This window comes from Doryrhamphus excisus, chromosome 1, assembly GCF_030265055.1.
Source record: "Doryrhamphus excisus isolate RoL2022-K1 chromosome 1, RoL_Dexc_1.0, whole genome shotgun sequence".
Taxonomy (NCBI): Eukaryota; Metazoa; Chordata; class Actinopteri; order Syngnathiformes; family Syngnathidae; genus Doryrhamphus; species Doryrhamphus excisus.
Genome location: NC_080466.1, coordinates 39,341,195 through 39,367,208, shown reverse-complemented (window position 1 = coordinate 39,367,208; position 26,014 = coordinate 39,341,195). Strand labels below are relative to the sequence as shown.

Here is a 26,014-nt window from a genome sequence, read left to right as displayed (position 1 = left end):
GAGACGTCCAAGGCCTTTGAGTGCAGGTCAGACGTGAATATCTTCACCTTTATCAACAAGCGTCCATGTGATCCCTGGCTGCCATGTTCATTCAAGCTGCAGCTTGAAGTGGACAAACACCATCAAGTGGGTCAAGAATCCATCAGAGACTCTGCGGACTGAACTTTGCATCCAGTGAAATCCTGTACGCCACAAGGAGAACCGGCAGAAATGATATCTGGGACACGCAGAGACTTAGACTTAGAATGGTAGGGTATTTAGTTACAAATTGACGGTGTTGGGTCCATATGGATCTTGGTCTCGTGTAACGCTTACCATGACGCTTACCAGCGTGACCTCCTCGGTGGAGGCAATCACGGCTACCTATCAAAGCAGAAGTGCAGACGAATAAGCGGCAAGAGAAATAACGATGGCGGAGGATGGCGAAACAGAGACCGTAGCGAGCGGCAGGCTGGTCTCTGATCGGATTTCATAAAGATCCACATGATTGCCTCATAACAAGGGCGATGCGGGGAGGAATGAAATGAAACGAAGAGACCAGCCAGCAGCGGGCGGAGGCACGATGAAGGTGATAAATAGTCGCCTGCCGCCCCTGCAGCTGCATTCTTTGTTTTTTTTCACCCTCCCAACCCGCTTAACGTATTTGATTACCCCTACTGTGGTTTGCAAAGGAAAAGACAGAGAGAGGATTTTATGATTGGATGATCTTGTGTTGCTCCACATTCTGACCACACACTTTTTTCCCGCTGACTGATAAGACCAGGCGAGTTTTTTTTCTCAGGCACCGTTTGTACACAAGCTCATTCCAAGCGTGAAATCATTGCTAAAGCCACTGCAAGACGATAAGAGAGCATGGAGATTGGCTGGACACCATGGGGGGGGCGCCCCTTAGGGGGCCCGGCATTATGACAGGACCCCAGGACGTCCCCAGGATGCTAGTTTATGCCATCGTCCCCTTCTGCTTTGTTTTGGATGGACACCCTGGACTGGTGGCCAGCCAATCACAGGGCACATATAGACAAACAACCATTCACACTCACATTCATACCTATGGACAATTTGGAGTCGCTAATTAACCTAGCATGTTTTTGAAATGTGGGAGGAAACCAAAGTACACAGCGAAAACCCACGCATACACGGGGAGAACATGCAAACTCGACACAGAGATGGCCGAGGGTGGAATTGAACTCGGGTGCGCCACAGTCATTAAAGCCCAAATTTCAGGGCGTCAGTCATGGAACTTTGAGGATCTGTATCTGTATGATACATTATGTGTGCTAGCATGTGCTAGCATTTCTTTACTTATGGAATAAGAAAGTTGATTAGAGCCCTCTGGGCATGAAATAACACCCCTATAGTCACTTTTACACTCCTATTTCCTAATATACCAGATCAGGGGTTCCCAAACTTTGAAACACTTATATGCTAGGACTACGTTTAAAAAGCCATAGCATTTCAGTATGTGGAATCAAACTATGGAATGGATTGAGTAAGGAGTAAGTAAGCATGTTTTTGGAATGTGGGAGGAAACCGGAGTACCCGGAGAAAACCCACGCATGCACGGGGAGAACATGCAAACTCCACACAGAGATGGCCGAGGGTGGAATTGAACTCGGGTGCGCCACAGTCATTAAAGCCCAAATTTCAGGGCGTCAGTCATGGAACTTTGAGGATCTGTATCTGTATGATACATTATGTGTGCTAGCATGTGCTAGCATTTCTTTACTTATGGCATAAGAAAGTTGTTTACAATCTTCTAAATGCTCTTTTTAACATGATTAGAGCCCTCTGGGCATGAAATAACACCCCTATAGTCACTTTTACACTCCTATTTCCTAATATACCAGATCAGGGGTTCCCAAACTTTGAAACACTTATATGCTAGGACTACGTTTAAAAAGCCATAGCATTTCAGTATGTGGAATCAAACTATGGAATGGATTGAGTAAGGAGTAAGTAAGCATGTTTTTGGAATGTGGGAGGAAACCGGAGTACCCGGAGAAAACCCACGCATGCACGGGGAGAACATGCAAACTCCACACAGAGATGGCCGAGGGTGGAATTGAACTCGGGTGCGCCACAGTCATTAAAGCCCAAATTTCAGGGCGTCAGTCATGGAACTTTGAGGATCTGTATCTGTATGATACATTATGTGTGCTAGCATGTGCTAGCATTTCTTTACTTATGGCATAAGAAAGTTGTTTACAATCTTCTAAATGCTCTTTTTAACATGATTAGAGCCCTCTGGGCATGAAATAACACCCCTATAGTCACTTTTACACTCCTATTTCCTAATATACCAGATCAGGGGTTCCCAAACTTTGAAACACTTATATGCTAGGACTATGTTAAAAAGCCATAGCATTTCAGTATGTGGAATCAAACTATGGAATGGATTGGAATGGATGGAAGTAAGCATGTTTTTGGAATGTGGGAGGAAACCGGAGTACCCGGAGAAAACCCACGCATGCACAGGGAGAACATGCAAACTCTACACAGAGATGACCAAGGGTGGAATTGAACCCTGGTCTCCTAGCTGTGAGGTCTGCGCGCTAACCACTCGACCACCGTGCCGCCCGGTGGGATTGTTCATTTAAAAAAAAAAAGACACTAAAAGGAGGAAGTTTCAATGAAAAAGTCATCAGTACAAGTATAGAAGAACTCCATCTCCGAGAGCCTGGGAAGTTGATGGAACCAAGTCCTTCCCAGTTCTGGAGTACGTGCTGCTTCCTCTTGTCTGCACGTCAACATCAGCAACCAAAAATGGCAAGAAAAAGAAGGCAGTGGACAATCGAAGAAGAGACGCAGACCAGGTCTCCGAAGTCTTCTACAACTTTTGAGCGGTGGTGTGTAATCCCGACCTGCAAACCCACACCTCTTGTTCCTTTCAGCACCAAGGTAGGATCTATTCATAGAAACAACGGAAGCAATCACCAAGCACATACCCCCCCCCCACCCCCACCCCCACCCCCGTATCATAGCAGGAGGGAATTTCTGTGGTACTTTATCTTCTCTATTCTATTATTCTCCCTCTCGGAGTCTGCCTCATTTCCCCCACCGCTTGTGAATTATACTTCTGGTCTGAAATAATGAGCAGCCTTTCCAAACGGAATGAAACACCTTGCTCACAGCTATTTGCAGCTGATATATTTTGTTGTTTCATCTGCGCTTCCGTCATCGAGAGGCATTTACCCGATGCCACCACCAGTGAGACTTGATGGTGAATCTCCCACTCCCAGCCGTGCAGATGGGCCACACGTTGTGTGGCGTGTTGAAACAGGAAACGGGAACTACACTGGAACCTCTGAGGTCAAAATCAAAATGACGAGAATTCATGGAACTAGAAATCATACCCTCTGAGATGAAACGCATTTCTCCGTTGTTTTATGGAAGAAACGTGCCAAGCAATGCACAGAGTGAACCCTCTTCTCATGTGCACATGGCAACATAATGGTAATGGTAATGGTTTGATTTCATTTGAACATGCATCAGATTACAATTGAATGCATCCCATAATCAGTTCACAGTTCCACATGTCAGAAAAGGAGTAAGAAGAAACAAAGCTTATTAAATCCTACCCCTCCATCTGGTACTTTTACAATCAGTAACTGTTACATTTGTTCACTTCCTGCTTTCCTAATATAATTTAAGTTTTTTATTTATGTATTAGGGTTAGGGTTAGGATTACAGGCGGGGTACACCCTGGACTGGTCGCCAGCCAATCACAGGGCACATATAGACAAACAACCATTCACACTCACATTCATACCTATGGACAATTTGGAGTCGCTAATTAACCTAGCATGTTTTTGGAATGTGGGAGGAAACCGGAGTACCCGGAGAAAACCCACGCATGCACGGGGAGAACATGCAAACTCCACACAGAGATGGCCAAGGGTGGGGAAAGACAAAATAAGAAGTCAAAAAGTTACCACTTCCACACAAAATAGGAGGAGAACTCATTCATTCAACATGCAAACTCCACACAGAGATGGCCGAGGGTGGAATTGAACCCTGGTCTCCTAGCTGTGAAGTCTGTGCGCTAACCACTTCACCGCCGTGCCGTGCCGCCCCCATCAAACCATCTTTTTAGTGTATATTCAGGAAGCTTATTGATTGTGTCGTTTGTTCATTTCTTCCCAAGCGTGGTGCACACACACTCACAATCTTGTCACGTTTTCATGTGTCGAGATGCGGTGCCACTCCTATCCTATCCTGTCTTGATCAGCATGAGAATGTACATGAGTATCATTGACAAATGATACAGCGAGTCTAACAGTAAGTTAAATATGCCGCCGTGGGGCAAAAGCCAAATCCACGTTAAGTAGGTTAGGCTGGTAAATCTTCACATCTCCAGAGGCCGGCCGCTTTCACTCCGTGTGTTGCTCTCTCGGCATCTGACAAGCTGACCGAGGCTGAGCCAGAACATCCACCTCCGCAGTCCTCCGCCAGCTATTCTTTACCGTGTCTCTCCACGCACCACTCTCCACTCTCCTGCACGGCGTAACACTAACGCAGAAGTCCGGCAAGCTTTCAAGCGTTTGTCACCTGCAAAATCGATGCCTCAAGATTGGATTGTAACGCTTTTGCGGCACAAGAAGCCGAGACAGTGTGTGAACACGGACGATTGGCATTTTCCGTGTTCAATTCCAACCACTGAAATCTGCAAACTGAATCAGATCCAGACTAGACTCGCTGTGACATGACAAAGTCTTAGTGAAATGTTAGGACACCCATGCTAGTGTGCATGCTAACGCTTCTACTCGCTGCGCCCAACTGTGACAGTTTGTCAAAGCATGCTGGGACATGGCATCACTCCCATTTCCCATGTATTAGCCACTAACTTTTAGTCACTTGGAACTCTGTGGCCTGTACAGTCGTGAAGCTAATGTATGGCGGAAAACACCATTTCCCATGATGCTTGGAGGTCTGCTTCAGGAAGTAGTGACATGAACGAGCGAAGTGGAAGCTATTTGACTTTGAAGAGCTTTAGCTCTAGCGAAATAAATAATGGACAAAATAGAGTCCATTAAAAAGAAAAGAGGGAGGCCGACAAAGTGTGTGATGAAGGAATTATGAGGCTGTGATGAATGACTTGCACTGTTGTGTGCGCTTGCGATAGCTGTTGTTATTATTCCCCCACACAGTGGAACCTTGGTTAGCGTCATTAATTTAATGCTAACATTTTTAGCTTTTTCTGAACAAGAGTGCTAAATTAGTATCTAGCGGTAGATTGTCATGTTTTTTTTTTTCTTTTACACGAAGTCCTTTTAAGCGGTTGTAAAAACCCGCCCTGACACCGGCATTTATGCCAAGACGTTAGTCAATCCGCTTCCATACTCATGCAGTGCAAAAACGTCGACCTTTCACACCTCCAATCCGACTATTTAGTCAACCTGCAGCTGTGCTCTGCAAGCCTTCAGGTCGGCTTAAGCGACGATGCATCTTGGCTGCAATTTTCAACATGAATCACGGGGCGGATGATGTGAAACTTTGTGACAGATGACACAGCCACACTTGACTCACAGTCACAGTCGAGCGTGGCCTAATTCAAATCAGGCAAGTGATTTATTTTTGGGAAGACGGCAATAGTCTTTCGCTCTCCTTTTCTACCTGTTGACAAGGCATGACTCTGAAGATGCATTTCAATGATGGGGAGCTGCTGCGGACCTGTTCGGTGGGGGTCATAAAGAGCTCTTTGGTTGAAGCTCGCTCGGGGGGCTTCATTTGGATGCTCAGTACTGTCTCCTAAGACGGATGGAGTTCATTTTTTCTCGTGCTGGGTGCTATTTTTACAACGTAAAAACGGGAGGCACGTGGGCCGATGAATCACGGTGCCTAATCTGGGGTGATGACACATGGGAAGACAATCTCGCTTATTTACAGTCTCTCACTAAAGTAAGGACATTCCTCATACTGTATTTCAGTGAAGCATTTTATCACAGGAAACCGTGGCGCCTCTGTTTTTTGTATACACCGTGATTGGGAACGGCCAAACTCGTCCCGCAGCATCCTACGGAATGGAGCGCCCTAAGAAATCATCCCTGGGAAGAACGAATGGTGTTTCTTCTATGGGAAAAAGCTGCAGAATGGAATGGATTCATTATTTTCTGGGAGAAAATCTGCTTTGGTTAGAGTCCACTTTGGTTTGAGTCGGACCTACTGTATGGGATTCATGACATTAAACAAGGCACCATGCACCTCCAACTCCACAATGGTGAACGAAGAAGAAGAGCAGAGGAAAGGAGAGCGAATCCACACTTGATTCCATTTTCACATCCTGCCGGTGCAATTGGCCACGTGTGCCACATACTACATACGTCCTGACTGACACACGACCCCACCTGCCTGTTGGCCATCTGCCGTGGATGTGGGGGGGTTCCACACAGGGAAAGGATCAGGAAAGAATATCTTCCAATGCACAACAATGAGCCAATTCAAGAAACAATACAAGCAGTTGATGTTTGCTAAATACAAGGATGAAGAGTCTTGAACCAGTCATGATGTGCTATATATATCACTATATTGACACTTACTATGGTACCCATTATGTATTGTATTGTCATATCACCTTGTACTTAAAAAAAAAAAAAAAAAACAAAACTAAAAAATGTAAAAAAATATTTTAAAAATTAAATAAATTAAAAAATTAAATTAAATTAATTAAATTAATCAAAATGTTCTATAATTGTTAATAATTACATTTAAAAAATAGAATTAATAAAATAAAGTTTTAAAAAAATGTTTTAATTAAATTATATTAGGAAAGCAGGAAGTGAACAAATGTAACAGTTACTGATTGTAAAAGTACCAGATGGAGGGGTAGGATTTAATAAGCTTTGCTTCTTCCTACTCCTTTTGGACATGTGGAACTGGGAACTGATTATGTGATGCATTCAATTGTAATCTGATGCATGTTCAAATGAAATAAAACCATGACCATTACCATTACCAAAACTGAAAGGATGTGTAAATTAGGCATGTATGACAGGTGACTCATGTGCAGTACCGTTAGTGTATATACCGTAATGCTCCCCACTTTCCTTCCATATACAGTAGAGACCCCCTACTGGGACACAAAACCAGCCCACGTCCCAACCTGAAGAGCAGCGCTTACCTGGGCGAGGTGGGGGTTGGGGTTGAAGCCACACTGGTTGCACACCATGGAGCGGCACATGGTGCAGGTGTTGAAGTTTGGCTTGTCATCAGCGGTGCCAGTCAGGTCGGCCGTCTTGCAGACGGGGCACAGCTTGCTGCTGGGCATGGGCGCGATTTGAGGCACAGAGTAAGGAGAGGTAGGCACGCTGCCTCGGTCTGGGGATACCGACGGGGACCTCCCGGTCCCGCCGCCGCCGCCCACATCCACGTGCAAGCTCTTCCTGGCCGCGTGACCATGGCCCTGCTCTCCCTGGGACGGGGTGTCATGGGTGGCCAACCTGTCTCCTGTTCCATGACTGCCGGGGACTCCTGCTTTAGGACCCGGGTCTGATGCAGGTGGCCTATGAGAGAACATAAAAATATCTGGTTTTACAAAACAGCCAGCAAGTCCCAGGTACGATGGTTCCTGCGTGGGTATGCTAATTTGCTAATGTATGCTAATTTCTCTTCAGAAAAAGTGCAAAAAGAGTGAGGGTGCGATGTCGGAAGTGCTAAGCGACTGTAATATAATAATTCTGGAATGGATTCATTATTTTCTGGGAGAAAATCTGCTTTGGTTAGAGTCCGCTTTGGTTTGAGTCGGACCTACTGTATGGGATTCATGACATTAAACAAGGCACCATGCTAATTTCTCTTCAGAAAAAGCGCAAAAAGAGTGAGGGCGCGATGTCAGAAGTGCTAAGCGACTGTAATATAATAATTCTGGAATGGATTCATTATTTTCTGGGAGAAAATCTGCTTTGGTTAGAGTCCGCTTTGGTTTGAGTCGGACCTACTGTATGGGATTCATGACATTAAACAAGGCACCATGCTAATTTCTTTTCAGAAAAAGCGCAAAAAGAGTGAGGGAAGTGCTAAGCGACTGTAATATAATAATTCTGGAATGGATTCATTATTTTCTGGGAGAAAATCTGCTTTGGTTAGAGCCCGCTTGCGTACACAAACACCGCTCATTAGCATTACATCGCTGGGCTTACTAGAAGCACTTTTAAACCGTCTCAATCCCAGCATCCAGGCTGGATTTTTGCTGCCAATACACTATTGTGGGACCTCTGGGACGTATTTCAAATCGTTGAAGCACAGTATGGGACCTTTAAGTCCCATTTAGCCATCAATTACTGAGGCAAGGCCAGCAGGCTTGATGAGAGAAGATAACAGCTTATGGAATCATTGGCCTAAAGAAGAGATTGCTGCTTATTTATGTTGCATTGACAGTAATTATTTTGCCGCAAATTGCCTCCACCTCCTTTTGGAGTGGCTTCTGATCTGCACTTGTTGACAGAACACAGCAGAGAAGAAGACTTGAACCAAAATGTAGCAAATGTAACAAATGTAGCTCTGATTAGCAATCCATTCTATACGTACCTTAGCTTTTATCAACATATGTTTTGGAAACGGCGGCACGGTGGACGAGTGGTTAGCACGCAGACCTCACAGCTAGGAGACCAGGGTTCAATTCCACCCTCGGCCATTTCTGTGTGGAGTTTGCATGTTCTCCCCGTGCATGCGTGGGTTTTCTCCGGGTACTCCGGTTTCCTCCCACATTCCAAAAACATGCTAGGTTAATTGGCGACTCCAAATTGTCCATAGGTATGAATGTGAGTGTGAATGGTTGTTTGTCTATATGTGCCCTGTGATTGGCTGGCGACCAGTCCAGGGTGTACCCCGCCTCTCGCCCGAAGACAGCTGGGATAGGCTCCAGCACCCCGCCCCCGTGACCCTCATGAGGAAAAGCGGTAGAAAATGAATGAATGAATGAATTAATTAATGTTTTGGAAACGCTGCACTGTGGACGAGTGGTTAGCGCGAGTGTCGCTGGGAGTGCTGGAGCCTATCCCAGCTGTCTCCAGGGTACACCCTGGATTGTTCGCCAGCCAATCACAGGACAAACAACCATTCACATCAAAGCTTCACAGCCATGATGATGTGTTTCAGTAGCAGCGATGCTCTGGAAACGTCATGTTGTCTTTCTCTGTCGGGCCATCGGGCATTAGCGGATTTCTGAAATAAGTACGGAGGATTTCCGCTGTCATAACAACTCCCATGGAATATTGTCACGGCCGTCATCTTCCAGGACACTTTGGCACGTGTTCAGCCTCGGCACTCCCGAATAAAGGCAGGAAGAAAGGGAAGAAACCACAAAGCGAGCGTGCGTTAGCCGCTGCGAGTCACCACTGACGATTGGGACGGCCGCACAATCGCGACTCTTTGCAAAGCATCAGCGCGCTGTTAGCTTTCAAAGTGACAGGATGACCATCGCTTGGTCTCTGAAGCTCAAGCTCCTGACCGCTGGCAAACGCCGTGTGTGTCATTCATTCATTCATTCATTTTCTACCGCTTTTCCTCACGAGGGTCGCGGGGGTGCTGGAGCCTATCCCAGCTGTCTTTGGGCGAGAGGCGGGGTACACCCTGGACTGGTGACCAGCCAATCACAGGGCACATATAGACAAACAACCATTCACACTCACATTCATACCTATGGACAATTTGGAGTCGCTAATTAACCTAGCATGTTTTTGGAATGTCGGAGGAAACCGGAGTACCCGGAGAAAACCCACGCATGCACGGGGAGAACATGCACACAGAGATGGCCGAGGGTGGAACTGAACTCGAGTCTCCTAGCTGCGAGGCCTGCATGCTAATCACTCGACCGCTGATCATCAAATGTTAGAAACAGCAAAGCTTTGAGTGTCATGCTGCTGCTTTGTGTATCATGACACTGGAAGTCAAACAAGGCAATCATTGAGCATAATAATAGCAGCTGGTGATTAAACAAGCTGGTGTGAATGACTGTGCCCCCCCCCCCCCCTTCTCGTATCCTAAAGGGTGAATGGCTGTTAACTCCTGCAATATGGAAAGCTGAGCTATAGGTGGCATGTAAGACATTCCCTTTCTGCGTTGCTATGTGGCAAACCCAACTAGGAGATTCTTAGCTATTATCTTTCCCTCTCTGCAGACTCATTCCCACTGGTAGCACTGGATGACTGGTCCATGAAGGGAAAACATCAAGACCAGTCTTACCTAAAGCTTGCATTACCCGTCAGTATGGTGTTACCACATCTTGTTTGAATGCAGATGATCATTAAGCCAATCAATATCCACTCAAATCAGCTTCATCATCATCATTCATTCATTCATTCATTTTCTACCGCTTTTCCTCACGAGGGTCGCGGGGGTGCTGGAGCCTATCCCAGCTGTCTTCAGGCGAGAGGCGGGGTACACCCTGGACTGGTTACCAGCCAATCACAGGGCACATATAGACAAACAACCATTCACACTCACATTGATACCTATGGACAATTTGGAGTCGCCAATTAACCTAGCATGTTTTTGGAATGTGGGAGGAAACCGGAGTACCCGGAGAAAACCCACGCATGCACGGGGAGAACATGCAAACTCCACACAGAGATGGCCGAGGGTGGAATTGAACCCTGGTCTCCTAGCTGTGAGGTCTGCGCGCTAACCACTCTCATCATCATCAAATCGTAAAAAAATAAAAATCAACATTGTACCCTACGGGAGGGGTGTCACATGACCCTCAATATCGGGACGATGAGTAAATCAATCAATAAAAATGATGATCAATATCTTGCCACGCGCATGCGTGTTAGGCAGGAAGAGCATTGCCTTTGTTACATAGAACAACGGCATGAACAGAGTGATGGTCTCTATATCTGGGTGGGTGGAGGTGGGGCCGCTAGCATGCACACAGAGTGCACAAGCGTGCTACAATTGAAATTATATGAGACTGCAATACTGCAGGTCTGGCAGGTCTAGTGGTTAGCGCGCAGACCTCACTGCTAGGAGACCAGGGTTCAATTCCACCCTCAGCCATCTCTGTGTGGTTTGCATGTTCTCCCCGTGCATGCGTGGGTTTTCTCCGGGTACTCCGGTTTCCTCCCACATTCCAAAAACATGCTAGGTTAATTAGCGACTCCAAATTGTCCATAGGTATGAATGTGAGTGTGAATGGTTGTTTGTCTATATGTGCTCTGTGATTGGCTGGCCACCAGTCCAGGGTGTACCCCGCCTCTCGCCCGAAGACAGCTGGGATAGGCTCCAGCACCCCCCGCGACCCTCGTGAGGAAAAAGTGGTAGAAAATGAATGAATGAATGCAATACTGTGTATGTTTCCAATGTACTTTTCTTCAAAATAAAGTTCAAATAGTATCTCATCTCGTTCCCATAGACACAATATTGTGTATCGCCGAGTATCTTGTGGCACCCCATGATCTGCTCACATAAGAAGGGAGTTGATGCACTTGTTAGGTAATAACGTAGTACTAGTAGTAGTAGATGTATGTAGTATGTCATGTGGGATGTAGCTCAGGAAATAGGCCCTAATTTCCTGTTATTCACACTTATTAGTATATGACAAACATTCATAGTATAATTTCTCCTTTGAATAAAAAGGACACGGAGGCCCACAAATGACTGAATACGTCCCCGCTGATGATCGATTCCCACAGGGCTGCCGTCACGATGACATCCCATCGTCATCTCGGTGATGTTTGTCATCCTTGGGTACGTCTGGGAATGACTTGGACATGTTGTGCTGAATGACGCCAATGTGCGTTAGGAGAACGAAGCACCCGAAGCAGCTCGTCCATTCATGCTAGTTTAGTCAAGGCGAGGACAGCATCGTGGAAAAGGGGCGGAGAAAATTCCCCCCAGTGAATTGACGTCGTATCGATTCGCAAACGTTAGCAATGACTAGCAAGAAGATGTTGACGTTAAGAAGAATTTGGTGTCAAGATGGGCGGAGGACGGTGTTGACAAGGATATTGAAATAAATAATTAAGCACCCATTCATGTCCACGCAGTGGACTCGGTGCTACATTGACGCTCCACGCACGCCATCCCGTCCGCGGTGCCTCGTTTCCGGCCGGTGCGTCGTCGCGAGAGCGGCTACCTGTTAATCCCCCGGCCGACTCCGGCGCCACTTCCTCCGGCAGGCGCTCCGTTGCTCGGCTTGATGAGCTGTCCAGCGTCCGGCGGTGCTGAAATGGAAGCCGGAGCTCCCGCTGCAGGGACGGCGCAGGGGCCGCCTTGTCCCGCCTGTCCCTCCCCTTCCATGCTCGCCTCGTTCCCCATCGTGTCGGGAAAAGGTTTCGGGGAGGGGGGAGAGAAACGATGTCGTAGACGGTTCTTCGGCCGCGGGAAGAACTCGTAGAAAAGTCAGCGCTGCTCCCCTTCCGCCATCATCGCCTACAATTTCAGCATCCCGCACCGAGCAGGCGCGGTGGCGGAAGAGGACGCGGGGCCGCGCTGACGCAATGGGTGGGAACGTGAGTGCCTCGTACGTGCGCGTTCACGTCGCTGGCTTATTTTAGGCCGCACGCAAATAACTCTTGATCCCTCTGTGGCACACGAGCGGAGTCCACCGGGACTCCCCCTTACGCACCATTTATTTATTCATTCATGCAAATGTGGCCTACGTGACGTCATCTAAGCGTGACAACATTCTTATTTACAATAATTCAGTACACAAATTGAGTCGGTGGGAGGAATGTTAACATGTTTTCAACTCACTCCCATGTAATGACTTATTATCATGGCATGTGCTGGGGGGTTTATACATTTCATTTAAAGGTTAAATAAATAACCAAAAAGGCTATTCAAGGAAAAGTGCACTTTCTTTGGAACCATCCACAGTCCTTCTGTGTGGTGTAAAAATATAAAAACAGGTGAAAAGAGGCAGCTAATGAATGCACGTCCTGGGATAAACCTATTCAAAGAGCTCCAAAATGCTCCTACAAGGTTTTCTATCCATGCTGTGAGCATGTAGTAACAGGTACATTGATGATAACATGTCATACTTGTAGTATTTTAGTATAACTTCCTTCCTGGGTACATTCATTTCACATAGAAACATAGGAAGGCTACAGCTAGCCTCCAAAACAAAGACAGCTCCAATAATGTAGCGTTACCATAGCAGCTTCTCTTTAGACGTTATTAGCATCAATCGTGTTATTAGTACATTGATGATAACATGTCATACTTGTAGTATTTTAGTATAACTTCCTTCCTGGGTATATTCATTTCACATAGAAACATAGGAAGGCTACAGCTAGCTTCCAAGGCTACAGCTAGCTTCCAAAACAGACAGCTCCAATATGTAGCGTTACCATAGCAGCTTCTCTTTAGACGTTATTAGCATCAATCGTGTTATTAGTACATTGATGATAACATGTCATACTTGTAGTATTTTAGTGTAACTTCCTTCCTGGGTACATTCATTTCACATAGAAACATAGGAAGGCTACAGCTAGCTTCCAAGGCTACAGCTAGCTTCCAAAATAAAGACAGCTCCAATATGTAGCGTTACCATAGCAGCTTCTCTTTAGACGTTATTAGCATCAATCGTGTTATTAGTACATTGATGATAACATGTCATACTTGTAGTATTTTAGTGGAACTTCCTTCCTGGGTACATTAATTTTGCATAGAAACATAGGAAGGCTACAGCTAGCCTCCAAAACAAAGACAGCCCCAATATGTAGCGTTACCATAGCAGCTTCTCTTTAGACGTTATTAGCATCAATCGTGTTATTAGTACATTGATGATAACATGTCACACTTGTAGTATTTTAGTGTAACTTCCTTCCTGGGTACATTAATTTCACAAAGAAACATAGGAAGGCTACAGCTAGCTTCCAAAACAAAGAGAGCTCCAATATGTAGCGTTACCATAGCAGCTTCTCTTTAGACGTTATTAGCATCAATCGTGTTATTAGTATCAATTGTGTGATTTGACCTCAACAATGTTGTGCATGAAACAAGTGTCCCCGAGGCCGCACTTTGGACACCCCTGTAAAAGAGCACGCTCCAGCCCCCCCATCCCGTGATCCTAATGAGACCAACACATGTATGTTGAGTGTGCCAGGCATTTACGAAAAGCTAAAATACGTTGTTTCAGTCGACTTTATTGTAGTATGAAACGGCAAGCACGATAGCAGTAACAAGAGAGCTCAGCGACTTCCTGCTGAGCTGAGTAACATATAAATATGTACAAGACACACATACGTACATGCTAGCTAATGGTCACTCCATTCTGAGATTGTTTATTATATACAAAATAAGACTAGAGTGTTGACCACGATGTTTGTCTTTAGTTTAAAAAGCTCCTTTAGGAATGTCATTTTTAAAAATAAACGGTGTAGTCTCAACTTTTGGTTAGCAGTTGGTAGTTGTATGACATAATTGGGGTAAATTTATCTGACTACACAGACGGAAGAGTGCAGACAAGCTTCCGACAGCACTAAAAACTTTGCCAGTTCAGGGAGGATGCTTCCATGTGTACAAAGTGTAAATAGCAGTACATAATAGGACTAAAAAGGTACACCTGTACACGTATACCCAGATGATAAAAGACCTCACCACGCAATGGGCTCAGCGTCGTGAAGAGCAGGAGCGCCCCAAGGAAATGGTTTGCACGTGACCGCTTTCACAAAAGAGGCGACTGCTTGGTCCTCGCAGGTACAACACATTCCGAGATTGTTTGCAATCACTGGCGCTTGGCCTTATACGGTCGGGAGCGTTTCCTGCGATCAGGCTTCCTCTGCTTGTGCAGGCGGCCGATGCTCACTCCTTGCCGACGACGCACTGAAATGTTCTGCTCCACCAGGCTGGCCAGCATCCCTGCAGGGGTGAATATATACGCAAGAAAAAGACGTGCTTAGCGCAATAAGGAGAGCTGATCTAACATTAAAACGTGGCAAGGTTTATCATTCTTGCCATAATAAATAAAAAAAATAGTCACATGATAGAAGGGACCGCTAGCATGCGCACAGCAAAAGAGTGCAACCTTGTCGTGGGGCAATGCAAGGTGACATACAAGTTAGGAGGGGAAAAGATCCTTGCAAAGCCAAATTCGTGTCAACACCAAGGAGTTAGAAGTTACATCTTCTAAAGCAGGGGTCTCAAACACGCGGTCCGTGGGCCAAATGTGGCCTGCAGGACACTAGTTTGAGGCCCCCGCCTTGATATGAAAGTTTGATATGGATGCTGTATGGTATCATGTACCCAGAAAAAATGATTACGTTTGATTAATGTTCATGTTAAAGGTTGAATAACTGTTAATCGTTATCCTCCCTATCCGTGTGGAAGTGGTAAGTTTTTGGCTACTTAAGTTTAAAGGAAATAACTTGAAGGCTACCGTTTAGGTGGCTAGCTCTCTAGTTTGCGAGTTAGCATGTGTCTCAAGACCCTGCAGTTGAGCAATATGTTGTAAATAAAAAAAGTATAAATGTGACTATAGTCGTGTTTTGTCATGTCTACAGGGCTCTAATAATGCTTTGTTCATTTTAATCTGAAAAAAAATAATGTGTCTACCCACCAACTATATGTGGTTTCTTAAGTTTTTATTATTTGCTGTTTTATTGTTATTATTATATTTATTTATTTATTACTGATTGATTGATTTTCTTTATTCTTGATTTGTTTACTTATTTTTCATCCTATTTTGTGTAGAAAAATAAAAAGTAAGATATTTGAGAACAGTGGAATGTTTTATCAGAGCTTGTCTTGTAGAAAATCGAAACCAATGCATTAATAAATGCGTTTTGTTTTTGTTTTTTTTGGAAAACCTGATGCGGCCCAGTCTTGCCCAGACCCTAGCTCCAGTGGCCCCCAAGTAAATTGAGTTTGAGACCCCTGTTCTAAAGTGATAGCAACATAAACACCAACAAAAACTAGCCGTGAAGATGCAGGGCCCGACTACCGATAGCCACCGCTCATCGAGACGCTTGGTAGGCAAGGTCAAAAACAGCGCTAAATGGCGTGCGCTCACAGAGAGTCACAGCTAAAGAAATGCTCCAGTTGAAAAGCCAGAATTTCAAAGAAATGCTGCAAATGTTTGACAGACGGTACAAAAATTGCTGGGGGAGAATATACACACACAGGCCAATTCTGCAACTTTAGGAAATATATTATTTTCTATTATTTATACCATTATGATTAAATTTTTATTATTATTGGATTTCGTCTGAAAAATGTTGACAATAAAATCGTTTAGTGCAGGGATCTCAAAGTCAATTTACTTGGGGGCCGCTGGAGCGAGGTTCATCAGGTTTTCAAAAAAAAAAAAAAACACTTTTTCAGTGTTTTGATCTCAGTCATGGATGATGAGAGAAAAAGCAAAACAGGCGGGCTCGTTCGCTTGCGTATGGGCAGGGCAATTGTGTGCAGTGTGCACACAGCTTTAAGCTGTCATTTCTGGGTTCATGAAACCATATGGAATCCGTATCAAAACTAGGCGGGGGGCCTCAAACAAGCATCCTGCGTGCTGCATTTGGCCCGCGGGTCGCAAGTTTGAGACCCCTGGTTTAGTGTCAATTTGCTGGACAGTAAAACTTTCAAAGCACAACTCGGTTAAATGAAAAAGTTTGTCCAGTCGTTTTTTGTTTTTTTTTTTTAAGTAGCGTTGCTGCCCGGCGACAGCCCTGCTCAGCAAACACTGAGGAACCTGAGGAACCTGATGAGGAACCATCTAGGATCTAGAGTAGATGGCAGCGTATACCCTACCTTCCTGGGCCAGCATCGATATGAAGGTACAGATGAACTCATCGTAGTTGTGGGTCCTTCGCTGATCGTCAATCTGCACCACAACGGAACACAGAAGATTGTTATGAAGACCCAATATGAAAAAGAAGCTGAGGTTGGAGTATATTCAACCCACTTTGTATTTCTTCCTCTTTTCTACCTCCTCCTTTAGGTACACCTCATAATTGGCGATGTCAGCCTCCACACACTTGAGCAGTGCGAGCAGCTCCTGCAGAAGACAGAAGAGGATGTCAGGGGCTGAGCATGCGGGCAGAAATAGAAGTTGGCTTACTTTGGGTGAGTACTTATCCCCCGAGGGCTTGCTGTCGGCTGCAGGCTGCACCGCGTTGAGCTTCTCCTTGCCGGGTTTCGCTTCCTCCCCATCTTTGCTCTCCTCCTCTTCTTCTTCTTCTTCTTTGCTCACCTCCGTAGATGCTCCTTTGTCCTTCTCCCCTGCAACCACGGCTGCCTGCTCCGTGTCTTTTATCTTCTCTGGAGTGTGGGGCGGCTTGGCACCGGGATCTGCAGCCAAATCCACTTCACGTGCAAAACATGACATAAAATCACATCACTATGACATGGACATATACTAGAATACTAGAAGAAATAACGCTTGGATATACTTTAGAGTAGTCAGTGTACAGCTTGTGCAGCAGTACAGTTGAAGCTGGCAACACAAGTCGATGGTGTAAAAAATAGATTGTCAATACTGTCAATCATCCAGCTCATTGTGTCCTCAGGACATTTCATCCACCGCAGCTGGGGCCTCATCTGTGAAAATGCGCCCGACTAAAAGTCATGCTCATCAACGTAGCATCCATGTTTAAAGACGCATCGTTAGCGCAGCCGCCGTCAGTTTCAGTCACGGCTGGAGGGAAGACGACGAGGACAAAGAAGCGGACTTTGAGGGAAATGGGAGGTGGAAATGTTAGGAAAAGTATCATACTTGGAAGACACCGCGGCTGAGTGACAGCTCTCACGGCCCAGGCTGAGCATGTTTCTACAGCAGTCATCTAACGGATGCCACATTGTAGATGAAACGAGATTAGCAACATCTCTTTCATGAAGGGTGGGCGCCCCTACCCAAAGTATGAGACACATCCAGGCTGTGCATGGTAAAGAAATGGCTTGACATATGCAGCCAAGAACTGCCTTGCTTGTTTGGATGAAGTCTCCAAAGAAAAGGAAGTAACAGCACTGAGGACATACGAGCTCCGTGTCTTGGAAAAACTTCAACCTTGTAGAATTCTTTCATTGACAACTTGATGTTTGTTATCATTCATATTCACCCGACACATGATATCATCCATCCATCCATCTAGCCATGCATCGTCTATGCCGCTTATGATCACTAGGGGGCAGCGGTAAGTTCGAGCCTATCTCAGCTGCCCTTGAGCGAGAGGTTGGGGTACTGGTCACCAACCAATGGCAGGGCACTAAGGCGTTCATTCATTCATTTTCTACCGCTTTTCCTCACGAGGGTTGAGGGGGGTGCTGGAGCCTATCCCAGCTGTCTTCGGGCGAGAGGCGGGGTACACCCTGGACTGGTAGCCGGCCAATCACAGGACACATATAGACAAACAACCATTCACACTCACATTCATACCTATGGACAATTTGGAGTCGCTAATTAACCTAGCATGTTTTTGGAATGTGGGAGGAAACCGGAGTAGCCGGAGAAAACCCACGCATGCACGGGGAGAACATGCAAACTCCACACAGAGATGGCCGAGGGTGGAATTGAACCCTGGTCTTCTAGCTGTGAGGTCTGCGCGTTAACCACTAGACCGCCGTGCCACCCACAGTATTGCAGTCTAATATAATTTCAATTGTAGCATGCTTGTGCGCTCTGTGTGCATGCTAGCGGCCCCGCCTCCACCCACCCAGACATAGAGACCATCACTCCGTTCATGCCGTTGTTCTATGGAACAAAGGCAATGCTCTTCCTGCCTAACACGGATGCGCATGGCAAGATATTGATCATCATTTTCATTGATTGATTTACTCATCGTCCCGACATTGAGGGTCATGTGACACCCAAACCCACGCATTTCACGGGGAGAACATGCAAACTCCACACAGAGATGGCCGAGGGTGGAATTGAACCCTGGTTTTCTAGCTGTGAGGTCTGCGCACTAACCACTAGACCGCCGTGCTGCACTAAGGCAATAATGGAATATTCCAGTGTGCGACACCACGTGTGCGACACCCACGGTCAAGCACGGCGGTGGTAACATCGCAGGCATTGAGGCGGCATGAGTGCTGCCAGGACGGGGGAGCTGCAGTTCATTGAAGGCGTGATGGGAATGTTGGGAATGAGTTTTTCCGACACGATGAGGAGCACAAACACGGAGCGGCCAGGTATGCCTGCAGGGCATCCCCAAGCAGAAGGAGGGGAGGAAGGAAGGGCGGCAGAGGAGCCCAAGCTAGTCAAGCTAGCAACGATGTCATCATCTATCTCCACAAGCTGTACACCAACTACTGCAAGTTATCCAAGACTCATCATAAGATGCTGACTGATACTCACAAGATGGCGGAAGGGCGTAGATTACCCCGTCCTCCTGCAGATGCAGCAGCGCCACAGTGACAGACGGGCCCAACTCTCGTACAGCTCGATTATGTCGGGAGTCTAGCCTGAGCAGCTCGTCTTCTCCGAATAGAACACGCGACAGATGGGATGCTACGGGACTGGACGGTCGAGTGGCGGCCTGCGAGCGTGCGGGTGAGCGTAGCGGCGAGTTGAAGGCGCTGCCGATCTCGGACGCCGTGTCGGTGCTCTCGTTGCTGGGTGTGGGCGAGGGCTGCGAAGCCGACGTGATGCAGATGCCTCCGCCTCGGCCCTCCGTGCGCACAGAGAGCGGCGTGTTCAGGGCGTCTTTTCTTTGCGCCTCCTTTTTGAGTTTCTCAGCCAGGACACTGAGGGCGATCTGGCTTTCCATTCCTGTCACCATCCTCCCCGCTCGTGATCGTAGACTCGCTTTCCGTCGGAACCTCCAACGGGGAAAAAATCATGTGGGAATGATGTCAACAAAGCGGAGGACGACGACCCGACGTGGAACTAACCTGCTCGATGTGCCTGCAGTTCCACCGACGTCCTCCTCCTCGTCTTCATAGTCATCTTCATCATCAGAAAAGGCCGGTTGTGGAGGCCCTGGCGCTCGGGAACGACCAACACCGGCAGCCAGATCCTCCTCTTCCTGTCAAACAATCTTTATCAAACCCCTGTTGTCTTTCAATGCTTTTTCGTGGCCTGCAAAAGCCACTAGTGGTGTGTTTATGTTATAGCCTCCTTTCAGTGTCTTTTTCTTTTTTTTTTTTTTTTTAATCAACAATCCCACCGGGCGGCACGGCGGTCGAGTGGTTAGCTGGGAGACCCGAGTTCAATTCCACCCTCGGCCATCTCTGTGTGGAGTTTGCATGTTCTCCCCGTGCATGCGTGGGTTTTCTCCGGGTACTCCGGTTTCCTCCCACATTCCAAAAACATGCTAGGTTAATTAGCGACTCCAAATTGTCCATAGGTATGAATGTGAGTGTGAATGGTTGTCTGTCTATATGTGCCCTGTGATTGGCTGGCGGCCAGTCCAGGGTGTACCCCGCCTCTCGCCCGAAGACAGCTGGGATAGGCTCCAGCACCCCCGAGACCCTTGTGAGGATACGCGGTAGAAAATGAATGAATGAATGAATGATTCAATGCTTTGAATGAAGTACATCTTGACTTTAGTATAGTATTTATATGTTGTGTTTATGTTGTAGCCGGCGCAGACCTCACAGCAAGGAGACCCGAGTTCAATTCCACCCTCGGCCATCTCTGTGTGGAGTTTGCATGTTCTCCCCGTGCATGCGTGGGTTTTCTCCGGGTACTCCGGTTTCCTCCCACATTCCAAAAACATGCTAGGTTAATTGGCGACTCCAAATTGTCCATAGGTATGAATGTGAGTGTGAATGGTTGTTTGTCCTATATGTGCCCTGTGATTGGCTGGCGACCAGTCCAGGGTGTACCCCGCCTGTCGCCCGAAGACAGCTGGGATAGGCTCCAGCACCCCCGAGACCCTCGTGAGGATGTGAATAATGTATTGTGTTACAATGTAGTCAACAGTCTTTCCAATTGGAGCGCAGAGCTATGTCGTGTCCTGTAGGTGGCGCTAATGCCCGCCGTATCGCTAATGCCCGCCGTATCATGCGGCCAATTGTAACCGCTCATCAATTTCCTGTACCCGCCATTCCTTGCAGCGTGCCTCAGGCATCCAAAGATGCGCTGGTAAGGTCACAGGAGAGGAGCGGAGGCTTCTTCATCATAGCATTCATAGCGGCAGGTAGGAACGTACCATTCAAGAGCCGTGGCCCCCCTCACCTGCATTGGGGACTTGGCGTAGTTGTGGTTGTCGAGGAAGGCGGGGAGGCGTTGAACGACGGGGTTGGCGCCGTGCTGTGATGCTCCTGCAGGTGCTTTTCCAGTGACCTTGGCGTTTCCTGCAGCGGCATCTTTAGGTGGAGCTCCGGACTCATCCCCTGCATCTACTGTAAAACCAGCAGGTGGAATATAGAGGATTAGTCTGGTACAGTTTCCAAGCATAGAGGAATAAGCACCAGAGGAAGCTGGAATATAAAGGACTGGTCTAGAACCGTTTCCAAGCATAGAGGAATAAGCACCAGAGGAAGCCGGGCCAGCCCCTTGGGATGCTGCAGGCTCCGCATCCGCCTCTTTCTTAACCGAATTGGCGTTGCCTTCAGGCGTGGAAGAATCCTGCTGCTTCTTGTCATGGACATGCTCGGGCTGGGTGAGTCGGATCATCTGCAGAGTTAAAACATGGAATTACTTCCTTGAAGAGAAAGTTCCTTAAATTGAGATATCATAATCAGAAAATGTTTGACTACAGTAAACCTCGGATATATCGGATTCAATTGTTCCCACTGGTTTTGTCCGATATAAGCGAAATCCGTTATATGCGTATACCGGAAAATGTCAGTTTTACGCATATATCGGATTTATATCCGGTATGTGCGTAAATCGGATTTTATCCGTTATAAAAAGGCACTTCCTTGACTATGTTTCCAATGTACCTGGACGCACAGGCAACGCTGCAAACGCTGCAAATGACGTCGTATAGCGGCCTGTCACGATTCGCCGAATCGGAGCACCACGATGCGGCCATCCGATATATGCGAGGGAAATTTAATGGAAATGCATTGGAACGGGACTGGAGATTTTGTCCGAAATAGGCGAAATCCGTTATAAAAAATCTGATATATGCAATGAATTTTTATTGGAAATGCATTACGGAAAAATCGGTTCTTTTTTATCTGTCCGTTGTGAGCGAATTTCCAATATATCCGAGTCCAATATATCCGAGGTTTACTGCAGTTCCAAACTAGAATTTCCAACGATATTCCCAGAGTAGTTTCTTGGTTGTGCCACATTCCTCCATAGTCTTTAGATAAAATTGACTGTAGATTCTGACTACGGCTGCTAATGTGCAGTTAAGCACACATTCTGGCCAAAAGGTGACCATAGGGATCTAATAATGGTTTATAATAATGCATTAGGAAAGCCATAAACACATTATTCATGCTCCAACTACAAAAAGATTCAGTTTAATATGGCAGTCGGGTCTGGAACCAATTAACCGCCATCAACAGGGGAGGACTGTAGTATTGTCCGAAGGAAGCCTGACGTTTCCGTCTAAAATATCGTTTTTATTCTCACTTTGGAGCCATACCTGCACAGATCAACACATAATGCAATCATCATCTGACCTTCTGCAGACCCTCCAGAATAGTCTGTCGGTTCTTCTTTAACACCTCCAGTTTGGACTCGTACTTGATCCTGCGGTCCGGCACCACCGCCATCAAGTTGAAGCGGATGTCGTGATACGGCTCGCTAAGAACAAGAGAAGCCCAATGATGAGGGAGGAGCCGGGGAGGAGATATGCGGAGTGACCGCTTCCACACTCACCCAGCAGTGGCTAAGCCAATTCTCTCCATGATGACCCGTCGAGCTTTATCCGTCCATTCCTCTTCTTCTCCCCACGGGCCTTATCGCGGTTCATCAAATTGTCAAAATGTTAGCAGGTGGAGAGCATGTTCATGCACAGACGCCTCCAATCTCACCATGGTCGATAGGGTAAGCCTTAAGGCCATCCAGCTCAAAGAGACGATCTTTGATGGGCACATAGCTGACAAAGTGGAAGGCCTCCATGGTTCGCACTGCGCTGATCCCATTCTGTTTCTCAGGCAGGTGCCGAGGCTCCGGTCTCCATGGAAGCAGAGAAGGAAGCTCACCAGAAAAGGAAGGAAAGAGGGAAGGAAACGAGAAAAGGTGGCGGTAACCTACCTGGCGTGGCTGTTATGTGCCCTGGCCAGCTCCGGGGCATTTCCAATTGCATAACCTTTACTCTGGGAAAAAGCACAATCACAAGTTCAAGCTCCTTTGTATGCAAAAGTGGCATTTTAATGACACTCCAGCCTGTTTATGAGCATACAATGTGAGAGAAAGCCAGCATTTCCCTCACTTGAATGCTCCATCGTTGAGAAAACAACACAACACCCACGCGCTTTTGCTCGCCTCCCTCAAACACTCGCTATCCTTATTTGCTAATGATGTGCAATAGCAGTGGCTTCCTTTCTCAACCCATATGCAGTCAAATTCAGGCTGGTACAGTAAACCTCGGATATATCGGACTCGGATATATCGGAAATTCGCTCACAACGGACAGATAAAAAAGAACCAATTTTTCTGTAATGTATTTACAATAAAAATTCATTGCATAGATCGGATTTTTTATAACGGATTTCGCCTATTTCGGACAAAATCTCCAGTCCCGTTCCAATGCATTTCCATTAAATTTCCCTCGCATATATCGGATGGCCGCATCGTGGTGCTCCGATTCGGCGAATCGTGACAGGCCGCTATACGACGTCATTTGCAGCGTTTGCAGCGTTGCCGTGCGTCCAGGCACATTGGAAACATAGTCAAGGAAATGCCTTTTTATAACGGATAAAATCCGATTTACGCATATACCGGATATAAATCCGATATATGCGTAAAACGGACATTTTCCGGTATACGCATATAACGGATTTCGCTTATATCGGACAAAACCAGTGGGAACAATTGAATCCGATATATCCGAGGTTTACTGTATTACGGATGCCGACCCAATGCCGAGCAACAATATGTTCATATTTAATATTGGAGGACAGTGCTAAGGCCTTGGATTTGACTTTTCAAATACAAAGCCATGAAAGAACTTAATATCCCGCAAATGTTACCTCTGGACTGAAGCCTTTAGTGAAAGCTTTCATGCGACTGAGGGTGGTGCCCAGCTCCACGCCACTGCAGTTGAGAAGCACGCTCAGCAGGGCATGGGTCGCGCACGAATTTGGTATCAGCTAAAAGACCAAACAAAGAGAACATGCAGACGATGACATCACTACAGGATGATCCTGCCTAATGACATGCCATGTGGTGCTTTTTGACGCTTTACCTGATGTGCAAAGAACATATCGTTAACTATCTCCTCATCGATGACAGAGGTCTCATCCACTAAAGTGTTCACTTTCCTCCTGGATCGACGCTCCTCAATCCACTTGAACAGGAAGATGAAGCCATAGACTGGACTGGGAAACACAATCAAGAACATTCAAGAGGAGACTGTCATATAATAGAATAAAAATAATTATAACGCTGTATCATAATTTCCCACATGTGAAAACTCCTATACAACATTTTTCCACTATAATAATGATTTGGAATGCTTGAGAAAGTGGACAGGAAAACATAACGCTCCTTGACAACATGGTCGTATATTAACAATTATACTACACAAAATAGCAGCAACAGAACCGATGTTGTAAGTCATCACTGTTAGCACTGATGAGTATGGCATTGTAAACAACAACTTGCTTATGGCCCTTTGTTGGTTCCAGACCCCAACGTGCAAAGTACATTTCAATTTAGTAGCATTCAGGATTAGCAAATGGAATATTTTCATACTTATGTCAAAGAAAACCTGTTTCTGATCTTCCAAATGTGTTTTTTTAATATTGTTAGAGACCTCAAAACATGAAATAACACCCCTATAGTCACATTTATATTTGTATTACGCAATACCATGGATATAATCAGAGAAATGAAGATATATAAGCGATAAATAAGATAACAGAACAGATAGCAGTTGTTTTTTGTGGCTTTAAATGGAGTTACACTGGTATTAGCAAATATAGTGGACATAATAATGGTAAATAAGCCATGTAAGTCGCAACTAAAACTTAAATGTGTAATTTTTATACTAATAACAGGCCTTATTCAACCACAAAACAGTAATAATGTGTTAAATAATATTGAGGAAAAACAACATAGCAAAGGAGCAAAATTTGAACCAAGATACTGCAAGGGATTACTGTCTAACTATGACTAGACTAACAATGTTTCACAATAACAGCACAAATAGTAGCACAAATGACATTTTAAAGCGCATGCAGAGGTAGATAAAACGGTGGTTATTTACTTTTGTTGACAGAAATGTGTGCTCATTAGACATATTCACCAGTACCTTTGACACTTGCTTTGAAGGTCGTATATTTCCTCCACTTGCACACCTTTGATTCCTGCAAGACACAATGTTGTATCTTGGCATTGAAAGTCGCCACTTCTTTTGTGTATTCTTATGCAGTACAAAGTAAGGTACATCTACTCACCAAAATCTTCTACTAGCAAAGTGAACAATCCTGTAAACAAACAATAATGGATTGTATTACGTGTGTGTTAACCAAAAAATAATCGTAATCATCGTTAGTTTTATTTTATTTTATTAAAAAAAACGTTATCTGAGTTGTTTATAGATATGACAGCAACCGTCAAAGAACGAAGGCAAAATGAGGCAAAATGATGGACTCGGAGCATAAGCACGTCATAAGTACGTCTTAGACTGACAGCTGTAGTCAACTAACTGTTCGCGGTATTGGATTGTTTATAATGTGTGCACATGATTATAGAAGAAAATGTCGAAATATCTTACCTGGGTCGCTCTCTAGCTCCAGCCACCCTTTGTTCATTTTTGCTTTTGCACACAGCCGACTAACATTTAGGATGTTTCCTTGTCCATGTCCGCACACTAAGTAGAAATAGCAATCTTACACACATTATCCGTTCACGACGCAATTGAGATGAGCTGAAGATAAACACAAAGGACAAGAATAGGACGCATACAATTTACGTCATCAGACCGAGACGTGTGGTTTCACACAAAAATAATTTCTACTCACATACGAGTAGAAAAGACAAAAATACGAAAACGACATAATAGTCACACTA

General features: G+C 45.8%; 2 protein-coding genes across 4 annotated transcripts in view; both read right to left on the bottom strand.

Annotated features, from left to right (window-relative positions):
- bsnb (bassoon (presynaptic cytomatrix protein) b) overlaps nt 1-12,409 on the bottom strand; it is a 57,123-nt gene extending 44,714 nt beyond the window's left edge. For all 3 annotated transcript variants that reach the window (XM_058065449.1, XM_058065450.1, XM_058065451.1), the window contains exons 1-2: nt 12,071-12,409; nt 7,118-7,499 (exon numbers count right to left, since the gene is read on the bottom strand). In XM_058065449.1, coding sequence (XP_057921432.1) covers nt 7,118-7,499; nt 12,071-12,252 — 564 coding nt within the window. In that variant the 5' untranslated portion in view covers nt 12,253-12,409. The remainder of the gene's footprint in view (nt 1-7,117; nt 7,500-12,070) is intronic.
- A 1,655-nt stretch (nt 12,410-14,064) lies between these two features.
- Nucleotides 14,065-25,908, bottom strand: bap1 (BRCA1 associated protein-1 (ubiquitin carboxy-terminal hydrolase)). Its single transcript, XM_058065471.1, has 17 exons — nt 25,719-25,908; nt 25,399-25,428; nt 25,254-25,308; nt 24,186-24,318; nt 23,971-24,090; nt 23,033-23,094; nt 22,810-22,952; nt 22,655-22,733; nt 22,456-22,579; nt 21,352-21,493; nt 21,053-21,219; nt 19,765-19,898; nt 19,229-19,692; nt 16,994-17,238; nt 16,838-16,930; nt 16,684-16,756; nt 14,065-14,799 (listed from the first exon to the last, which is right to left on the bottom strand). Exons 1-17 carry the CDS (start codon nt 25,753-25,755, stop codon nt 14,666-14,668), a joined length of 2,235 nt encoding a protein of 744 aa, XP_057921454.1. The 5' UTR covers nt 25,756-25,908; the 3' UTR covers nt 14,065-14,665.
- Nucleotides 25,909-26,014: the final 106 nt, after the last annotated feature.

What these genes read in the sequence shown, in the direction of transcription:
- bap1 (XM_058065471.1), bottom strand. Translation starts at nt 25,755, where the DNA reads ATGAACAAAGGGTGGCTGGAGCTAGAGAGCGACCCAG. An exon ending in GGAGCTAGAGAGCGACCCAG is followed by an intron (nt 25,429 to 25,718) that starts GTAAGATATTTC and finishes GTTTGTTTACAG; the next exon opens with GATTGTTCACTTTGCTAGTA. An exon ending in AAAAGAGGAAGAAATACAAA is followed by an intron (nt 16,757 to 16,837) that starts GTGGGTTGAATA and finishes GTTGTGGTGCAG; the next exon opens with ATTGACGATCAGCGAAGGAC.